At 46.5% G+C, this 10,137-nt stretch overlaps 2 protein-coding genes across 2 annotated transcripts; both read left to right on the plus strand.

The window, feature by feature from the left end:
• Positions 1 to 2,051: 2,051 nt before the first annotated feature.
• On the plus strand, positions 2,052 to 3,157 carry LOC123095809 (senescence-specific cysteine protease SAG39-like). Its single transcript, XM_044517377.1, has 2 exons — positions 2,052 to 2,484; positions 2,565 to 3,157. The coding sequence occupies exons 1-2, from the start codon at positions 2,052 to 2,054 to the stop codon at positions 3,155 to 3,157; spliced, it is 1,026 nt and encodes a 341-aa protein (XP_044373312.1).
• A 2,756-nt stretch (positions 3,158 to 5,913) lies between these two features.
• Positions 5,914 to 9,966, plus strand: LOC123095810 (senescence-specific cysteine protease SAG39-like). Its single transcript, XM_044517378.1, has 2 exons — positions 5,914 to 6,350; positions 9,375 to 9,966. Exons 1-2 carry the CDS (start codon positions 5,914 to 5,916, stop codon positions 9,964 to 9,966), a joined length of 1,029 nt encoding a protein of 342 aa, XP_044373313.1.
• The last annotated feature ends 171 nt before the right edge of the window (positions 9,967 to 10,137 follow it).

A 10,137-nucleotide genomic window follows, 5' to 3' on the forward strand; every position in this document is an offset into this window, starting at 1 on the left:
GGTATGAGAGCGGCGGCAGCGGCGCGGCAGCGGCTCGTTCTGGCAGCGGCAATGGTCGTTCGGTGGTCCATGGACCAAAATATAATTTTTATTTATAATAGATATGACCCTTTTCGCAAAAAAAATTGAGTCCACCCCATCCATTTTGGACATGTGAGAGCTCACGAAATAGCCTTTCCTCTTGCTTTATAGATAAACTCAATTGACAGAATGATACAAGATGTTGTGGTAACCCTCTTACAAAGCCGGTCAAAGAAAACTAGGCTAAAACAAGATGATTGCGCTAACACTACACAAGGGATGCTCTACTGGATGTTGGCGGCTTGCCGCCGAGCAGAAGCACGAGAGTAGCAGGACAACGAGAAGCGCCTATAAGCCTACAAAAAGCAAACCCATGTCTCTTGGATAAAATCACCGAACTTTATCACAAAACATCCACCAAAAATGCCGCTAGAGAGGGCCCTCTACCGAGTGCTAACCCTGTAGGCGTGCAGTTTGGATCAAGGTAGCTGAAGACATAGTCCCGTGTAGGAGAGGACACAAACGAGACCGCCAAACGATAGAGCCGAAGATGCATCATCTCAATATCAAGCCTATGATGACGCCCCAAAATGGTGAAGACGCAACGCGCCATCATCAAGTCTAGCAATGGACATGGTTTTCCCCCGAGCATGGACAAGGGGTCGAGGTAAAACCACGACATCACCACTAGGAGGGACGCAACACCCGCAGGCGACGGCGGTGGCATCGCCGAGAGGCATTGGGCTTTCGCTCGGTACCTCCCTCACTCCTTGCATATGAACCCTGGCACATGGCCCTTATGCCCGGATGGCATCAGTAGAAAATGGATGGCCTAAATGCAAGGGTTTTACGCTCATAGCATCAACTTACAGTGGGAGGACACTGAGTGAACCTAGTTTTTGGGATAATCAAACAACTTGACTAGGATCGGCGGAACACGGAGGAGAATAGACATGATTATATGTCAGCGTACAAGTGTGGTGTACATGAAGTATAGCTCCCCATTGCCATCTCATGTATACGGACTATGGGAGTTCCCCTTATACAATGGTCCAAATCTTTGTCCATTGACAATATGTGCGACTAAACTACCACGTGTTGTTCCAGTCATTGACTTATCTCCATTACAAGCTATCCTCGCTATCTCTAACCTTTTGGCATACAACTATGTCAACTCAACATGCCACTATGCATGAGAAAAGACCAACCTTTCACCATTCATGCTACTTATATTTAAATATACTACAACTATACAATAATCGGGTACAATAAATTTATACGCACTTTAGTTTCAATTATTATATTATTAATTCAAATACTAATGTTTCATACAACCCGATATCATTGAAATAATTGGAACCAATCCCTGCAGTGACGCACCACGCACGCTGGGTATCATTTCTATTTCCTGAAATTTTGATGGACCAAGGCCCACTATAATTCTCACACATACATATGTGGGTAGGGATTGCTCAAAAAAAACTGCAGGTAGGGTGATCATCCTAGGAAGAATCCGAATGGTTTTGATGCTTTGTTGTTTCTTTATTGTCTGTCATCGTCATGCATCTTTGAACTCGGTTTTATATTTGCTTTTGTTGGACCATTTTAATATAAGTACTTCCGGAGCTGCTAATACTTGCACGGCCGGCTGTTCGTTCTCTCATTGTTTTGTGTTCACCTGCTCACCTAGAACGAACTAGATCCCTAGCTGCAACATACTTCTTTTTTAACAAGAGTTGAACGCACTTCCGCTCGAATTTTTACTGAACACAACCATTGACTCCACGGACCAGAGTTGGATTAAGCTAACATACTATATACAACCACAAGGTTATTTATTCTATCTGGTAATTAACTTCACGGTCACGCTGTTGTCCATCGATATTCACACATCATCCTAGAGTAAAACGTGCGTTCTACGTCCATGTGCAAGACTACAGCTATATAAGCACATCCCTTCCACCCATAGTTGACAGACCAAAGCACCACCAAGCTAATTGTAGTATCAGCAAGCACTAGTCGAGCAGATCATGGCCATCCCAAAGGCACTGCTTCTTGCCATCATAGGCAGCATCTGCTTATGCAGTAGCACCGTTCTATCAGCTCGGGAACTTGGTGACGCGGCCATGGTGGAGAAGCATGAGCAGTGGATGGCGAAGTTTAACCGTGTTTACAAGGACAGCACCGAGAAGGCGCAGCGGTTCAAGGCGTTCAAGGCCAATGTTGCCTTCATCGAGTCGTTCAACACCGGAAATCACAAGTTCTGGCTCGGTGTCAACCAATTCACCGATCTCACCAACGATGAGTTCAGAGCAACCAAGACCAACAAGGGCCTCAAAAGAAATGGTGCTAGGGCTCCAACTAGGTTCAAGTACAACAATGTCAGCACTGATGCACTTCCAGCGGCAGTTGATTGGAGGACCAAGGGCGTCGTCACTCCTATCAAAGACCAAGGGCAATGTGGTAAGTAAATTTAGGTAGTATGTATATATCATATTCTCATGATAACTGAAATTATACTAAGTACGCCAATATTTTTGTAGGCTGTTGTTGGGCTTTTTCGGCCGTGGCTGCAACCGAGGGCATTGTGAAATTAAGCACAGGGAAGCTCGTCTCCTTGTCTGAGCAAGAGCTAGTTGACTGTGATGTCCATGGTGTGGATCAGGGGTGTGAGGGTGGCGAGATGGACGACGCCTTCAAGTTCATCATCAAGAACGGCGGCCTCACCACTGAGGCCAACTACCCATACACCGCACAAGACGGACAGTGCAAAACTAGCACTACAAGCAACAGTGTTGCAACCATCAAGGGCTACGAGGATGTGCCCGCCAACGATGAATCTTCTCTTATGAAAGCCGTGGCTAACCAGCCTGTATCAGTAGCTGTGGACGGAGGGGATGTCATATTTCAACACTACTCCGGCGGGGTTATGACCGGCTCCTGCGGAACTGATTTGGACCATGGGATAGTAGCGATTGGATATGGCATGACGAGTGATGGAACTAAATTTTGGCTGCTGAAGAACTCATGGGGCACGACATGGGGCGAGAGCGGGTACCTCAGAATGGAGAAGGATATTTCCGACAAGAGTGGTATGTGTGGCTTGGCCATGCAACCTTCCTACCCCACCGAGTAGGGAAATACATTGCCACGTATATCTACAAATATTACATAAATACACCGTTTTTTTCTATATGTATGTAACTTCCATTGCACTACATTATTTCTCATTTGTAAAGTCGTAAATGTTTGGTAAATATATATTGAAAAAATATATATGACTTTGAGCTTAAATTCTCTATGGTGTTGTTTACACGGAAATCCCTCTTGTTAGAATCCACTGATCACTGATTGGACCCAGATTTGTTATTTCAAAAATGAGAGAGCATCCCTGATCTTTGCATCTATCAATGCACACATCCCGCATATTAAAGATATTCATTATATTGTATTCCCCTAAACATAAAAAGGCACAATAATAGGCAACAATTCCTACAACTTATGGGCGAAGTGGTATGAGTCAACGCGACATGTGGGTAGGTCAAACCTAGTTTGGACCTGAGCATTTTGATACTTACAGGACCAAGCTGACACACCTAGAATACTTTTGTGACTTCCGATGCACTTAATCTCTAGGAAAACATTACACTAATTGAGTACATGTCCATCCATTTGGACATGTGAGAGTTCACGAAATAATATTTCATCCCACTTTATAGATAAACCCTTACAAAGCAGATCAAAAAAATCTAGACTAAAACAAGACGGGCAGCGCTAACACTGCATAAGGAATGCACTACAGGACGTCGTCGGCTTGCCGTTGAGCAGAAGTGCAAGAGTAACATGACCACAACTAGAGGCTCTAGAAAGTCTACAAGCAAACCCCAGTCTCTAGGATGAAATCACCGGACTTTGTCGCAATGCCTCCACAAAAATTGTCACTGGAGAGGGCCCTCTTCCGAGCGCCAACCCTGCAGGCGAGCCATTTGGACCAAGGTGGCTGATGACATAGTGTATGAGAGGAGACAAACGAGACGGCCAAACGCTAGAGTCGAGGATGCTTTATCTCGGTCTCAGGATCCAATCCTGCCCAAGCACGTCTCCATGTTGTGAGACCTAAGCTCTTTGTTGACGCCCCAATAGGGTAACGACGCAACAAGTTGTCACCGAGTCTAGCAATGGACACGGTTTTCCCCGAGCACGGACAAGGGGATGGAGGTACAACCATGCTGGCACCCGTCGAACTAACGTGAATCCCGCAGGCATCGTCGGTAGTGCCACCGAGAAGCGCCTGGCTTTCACTCAGTACCTCTCTTACTTCTTGACTGGGAACCCTAGCTCTGACCCTTATGCCTGGACAGTAAGAAATGGATGGCCTAAATGCAAGTTGTTGGCGCCCAGAGCATCAACTTATGGGGAAAATATACGGAGCTCTCATGTGTAAAAAGTTAATTTTAAATGTTTCAAAAGATTTGAATTTTTCTGTGAATGTTCACAAGACATGTGGCTACGGCCTCGAAAAAAAAAGATCCAAACTCGAAATACACACTGAGAAACAAAAAAGGGAAAATTGATGTAAATATTGTCATTTTTGCAATTGTCTTTTTGTGACACTACTCATGCTGAATTTGTCTTTTTTGTTCTCAGTGTGCATTTCGAGTTTGAATATGAACTTTTCAGAGTTCATGGACTCGTGTCTTGGGAACATTAAAAAATCGGAAATTTTCAAACATTTGAATTGACTTTTAGACATGGGAGCACCTTAATGTTGGGAGCACTGGATATCCTCCTCAATTTATGGTGGGAGCACACCGAGTGAACCTAGTTTTTCGGGATAACCAAACAGAAGGAAGAGGATCGGCGGAGCACGGAGGAGAATAAGCACGATCAGATGTGCACGTAAGAATGTGTTGCACATGCAGTATAGCTCCCCATTGCCATCTCATGTAAATGCACGTCTCCTTATATATTTGTCCAAATCTTTGCCCATTGACAACATGTGACTAAACTACCACATGTTATTCCAGTATTGACTTCTCTCCATATCATATATAGCTAAATAGTTGACCATCACTGTCTCTAAATCTCTTAGCATTCAACTATGCCAACTCAACAAGCCACTCTACACGAGAAAAGACCACGATAACATGCATAGTTGCTTCTACTTATATTCGACAAATATCCTAAAACTACACAACAATCAAATACAGTAAGTTTATGTACAATTTAGTTTTACTTCTTATATTATTAATCCAAATACTAATGTTTCATACAACAAAACATCCTTGAGATAATTGAACCAATCCCCTCGACAACGCACAGGGTATGATTTCCATTTCCTGAAATTTGATGGACCATGAGCCGCTGATATTCTTACACATCAATCGGTGGGTAAGGTGACCACCCTAAGGAAAGGCTGAATGGTTTTGTTTCTTTATTATTACCGTTATCGTCGTGCATCTTTGAACTCTTTTTTGTTATCTTTGCTCTTGTTGGACTGTTCTAATATATGTACTTTCGTAGCTGCAATACTTGCCCGCCAGGCAGTTCCTCTTTCTCATTGTTTTGTGTTCACCCGGCACGAACTAGGGGTCAGTTCTTATTTCTCACTATTTTAAAATATACCCCCTTCGTACTAAATATAAGACGTTTCCAGGACCAGAGTTGGACTAAGCTAACGTACTATCTACAACCACAAGATTATTTATTCCAACTGGTAATTAACTTCACCGCCACGCTGTTGTCCGTCGCTCTCCACACCATATCTGCTACGTACATGTGTATGGCTACAGCTATATAAACACATCCCTTACACCCATTTTGACAGACCAAAGCACCACCAAAGCTACTTACAGTACTAGCACTAGTAATTAAGCACTGATCTAGCAGATCATGGCCATCCCCAAGGCTTTGCTTCTTGCCATCCTAGGTTGCATCTGCTTATGCAGCAGCACTGTTCTGTCAGCTCGCGAGCTCGGCGACGTGTCCACGGTGGAGAGGCACGAGCAGTGGATGGTGAAGTACAATCGTGTTTACAAGGACGACGCCGAGAAGGCGCAGCGGTTCGAGGTGTTCAAGGCCAACGTTGCCTTCATTGGGTCGTTCAACGCTGGAAACCACAAGTTCTGGCTCGGTGTCAACCTGTTTACCGATCTCACCAACGATGAGTTCAGGGCAACCAAGACCAACAAGGGCTTGAAAAGGAGTGGCGGTAGGGCTCCAACTGGGTTCAAGTACAGTAATGTCATCACCGATGCACTTCCAACAGTTGTTGATTGGAGGACCAAGGGCGTTGTCACTCCTATCAAAGACCAAGGCCAATGTGGTAAGTGGGTTTCGGTAGCATATATCATGTTTCCGTAAATCTCATCACCCCTCTTGACATGCGTGATGTAGTTCTTGGTGCGGGAGGAAGTTTACACCAAAAGGAGGAAGTTTTCACCAGCGAACAGAATGGGAAAGTACCAGGTCCGGGAGTTTACCCTTGACCTTGATTATCTCGAGATGAAATCGGTGGATCTTCATGATCTGTATGATATATTTACGAAGGAAGAGATTTGAAATGTCATTAAAGACATGCCGGCCGATCGCGCTCCGGCCCCAATGGCTTTATAGGCATTTTCTATCAGAAGGCCTTGTTAGAATAAATCCGAGGCGCTCCGTCGATCTATCGAGGACCAAGCAATCACACAAGCACGACACCGAGATTTGTTAACGAGGTTCACCGATATGGCTACATCTCCGGGGCCTGACTACGGGTGCTCCTCCCAGTGACACCGTCACAATACCGCACTCCGGCCGCCCGGGCGCCGGCACACGCCGCCGGCTCCCCCGCGTGCCTATGCTATTATGTTGGCATACACCATGTGTCTACCCCCGCTATATATGAGAGGCCTAGGATACAAGTGTCCTACTTGGACACGACTCCATATCCTGTCTACACACCATACGACTCCAAGTCCAACTGTAACCTAACTTGTACAATAATATTCGACACAACTCTAACAGGCCTGGCCTATAATCAAGCACGATATTATGGCAGCTATTCTGAAGTTATACGTGGGAGATAGCCGCGGGTTTGGCAAGCTAAATAAGGCACTGATCACCCTGATTCCTAAACGGGCGAATGCTGATTCGGTAGGGGATTTTCGCCCGATTAGCCTGACCCACAGCTTCGCAAAGCTGTTCGCTAAGGCGCTGGCCATGAGGGCAAGGAGACGCATGAAGGAGATTGTTCAGGCAAACCAGTCGGCCTTCATTGCGGGAAGATGCTTGCACGATAATTTTCTCCTTGTAAGACAGATCGCTAGGAAATTACACGCGAGGAAGATGCCAGGAGTGTTCCTGAAACTTGACATCACGAGGGTGTTTGATTCTCTGTCATGGCCGTTCCTATTCCAAGTTATGAGAAAAAAAGGCTTTGGGGACGCCTGGATCAGGTGGGTGGCCATCTTGCTTCAGACTGCTAGTACTAAGGTGGTAGTGAACGGATGTCTGGGACAGAGCTTTGTTCACGCTTGCGGTCTTCGCCAAGGGGACCTAGTCTCTCCACTCCTATTCGTCATTGCCATGGAACCCCTAACAGCGTTGTTCAGGAAAGGAGCTGAGGAAGGAGTCGTTAGCAAACTAAATGGGATCTCTCCAACACAAAGGCTATCCATTTACGCGGATGATGTTGCGTTGTTCATCAAGCCGACGGAGATGGACTTGATCTTTGTCAAGCAGGCGCTGGCAAGCTTTGGTGAGGCCTCTGGATTGGAAGTCAACTACAATAAATCCAAGGTTGATTCGAGGCTCGGTGGAGGACCAGCAGAGAGTTGCCGCACACTTGCAGTGTGACATTGGGCAGTTTCCATGCAAGTATCTGGGCATTCCCTTGGCGATACATCAACTAACTCGAGCAGATTGGTTGCCACTTGTGGATCAAGTTAGGAAATTTATCCCGGCATGGCAGTGCGGCCTCATTCAAAGGCCAGGACGTCTTGTTCTCATCAAATCTGTGGTGGCGGCGAGACCTATCCATCAGCTCATGGTGCTTAATGCCCCTGACTGGGTGTTCGATGAAATTAACGCATGGATGAGGTCATTCTTTTGGGCCGGGAAAGACAAGGTTAACGGAGGGCAATTCCTTGTGGCATGGAACACTATCTGCCGTCCCACAAGGTTTGGAGGCCTCGGAGTCAAGAACTTGAAGGTGCAAGCCCTCGCCCTTAGGGTGAGGTGGGAGTGGTTGAGGAGGACGGACCTTGACAGACCCTGGCAAGGTATCCCGTTCCTGGTTGACGAAGAAGCGAGGCATGTGTTCAATCAACTGGTGCAAATCACAGTAGGAGCCGGCGATAGAGTGCTCTTTTGGAAGGATCGCTGGATGAATGGCCTGGCGGTGGAAGACATTGCACCTGCCATCTTACCCTTGGTGCCCACGAGAGTGCAGAACAATCGGACGGTCGGTCAAGCTATGGTTGATAGCAGGTGGGAGCTGGACATCAATGAAGAGCCACCGTTCATGGCCCTCTTGCAGCTCATGCATCTCCGAGTGGCTACTATGGATGCTTATCGAGACTCTCAGGGGCCGGACACGTTTGCATGGACGTGGGACACATCGGGGCAGTACACACATCGGGGCAGTACACTGCGCGGTCAGTGTATCAGGCGCTGCACCTTGGGCTTGCGACTTCCCCTAGATACGAGTGCATTTGGAGGAGTGGGGCGATCCTAAAATGCAAAATCTTTGCATGGCTAGCGGTGCAATATAGGCTATGGACTTCGGATCGGCGCGCTAGACATGGCCTGCAGGACACTACGGCGGCATGCTACACGTGCCTACAAGAGGAAGATATGGTTGACCATATCTTACTTCTTTGCCCTTATGCCAAGGAGGTTTGGCATCTTTGCTTCACGGAAATTAGGGTCACCGTCCGGCAGCCGCAATCAGGTGACTCGCTGGAACCGTGGTGGCTTCAGGCGCGGAATGCAATCTCGAAGACGGACAGAAGAGGTTTTGACACCATCGTCATCTTCGTAGCTTGGTCTTTATGGAAGCAAAGGAATGCTAGAGTATTTGGGCGGGTGGCGCAACAAAGGAGCCCGCGGCAGTTGGTACACCAAATCTTCGATGAGCTTAAAGAGGGGATGAAGCCGATGTTGGGGGAATACATCGATTTATGAGTAGTTAGGCTAAGTATTGTTTAGGTGTTGAGTGGATCTTGCTAGCTTGATGTTCGCATCTATGCCTAGCTTCTTGTAATTATGTTTGCTGCCTTCTATAAAAATATGGTACGCCGTTGGCGTACTCTCGAAAAATCATGTTTCCGTAATAATTAAAATTACACTAAGCACATCACAATTTCAAGCTGTTGCTGGGCCTTTTCGGTTGTGGCGGCAACCGAAGGCATTGTGAAGTTGAGCACCGGGAAGCTCATCTCGTTGTCGGAGCAAGAGCTGGTTGACTGCGATGTCCATGGTGTGGATCAGGGTTGTGAGGGTGGCGAGATGGACGACGCCTTCAAATTCATCATTAAGAACGGCGGCCTCACCACCGAGTCCAACTACCCATACACGGCACGGGATGGGCAGTGCAAGACCAGCATTGCAAGCAACAGTGTGGCAACCATCAAGGGCTACGAAGATGTCCCCGCCAACGATGAATCTTCTCTTATGAAAGCAATCGCTAACCAACCTGTATCAGTAGCTGTGGACGGAGGGGATGTCATATTTCAACATTACTCTGGCGGGGTGATGACCGGCTCCTGCGGAACTGATTTGGACCATGGGATAGCGGCGATTGGGTATGGCATGACGAGTGATGGAACTAAGTATTGGCAACTGAAGAACTCATGGGGCACCACATGGGGTGAGAATGGTTACCTCAGAATGGAGAAGGATATTTCAAACAAGAGTGGTATGTGTGGCTTGGCCATGCAACCTTCCTACCCCACCGAGTAGGAGATATACATTGCCACATATTTATCTACAAATATTGCATAAATATGTGTATTTTATTTTCATGTATGTATCTTCCATTACACTACCTTGTTTCTTGTTTGTAAAGTCATGAATGCTCCGTGAATATACATAACAGAAGATAGATAGATGACTTTGAGCTTAGTATTATAT

The sequence above is a fragment of the Triticum aestivum genome, chromosome 4D (assembly GCF_018294505.1).
Source record: "Triticum aestivum cultivar Chinese Spring chromosome 4D, IWGSC CS RefSeq v2.1, whole genome shotgun sequence".
In the NCBI taxonomy this organism is placed as follows: Eukaryota; Viridiplantae; Streptophyta; class Magnoliopsida; order Poales; family Poaceae; genus Triticum; species Triticum aestivum.

Bases quoted from the DNA above. Each gene is read 5' to 3' on its own strand.
- LOC123095810 (XM_044517378.1), top strand. From the start codon at position 5,914: ATGGCCATCCCCAAGGCTTTGCTTCTTGCCATCCTAGGTTGCATCTGC. The intron at 6,351-9,374 runs GTGGGTTTCGGT...CACAATTTCAAG, and splicing joins GACCAAGGCCAATGTGGTAA to CTGTTGCTGGGCCTTTTCGG.
- LOC123095809 (XM_044517377.1), top strand. From the start codon at position 2,052: ATGGCCATCCCAAAGGCACTGCTTCTTGCCATCATAGGCAGCATCTGC. The intron at 2,485-2,564 runs GTAAGTAAATTT...ATATTTTTGTAG, and splicing joins CAAAGACCAAGGGCAATGTG to GCTGTTGTTGGGCTTTTTCG.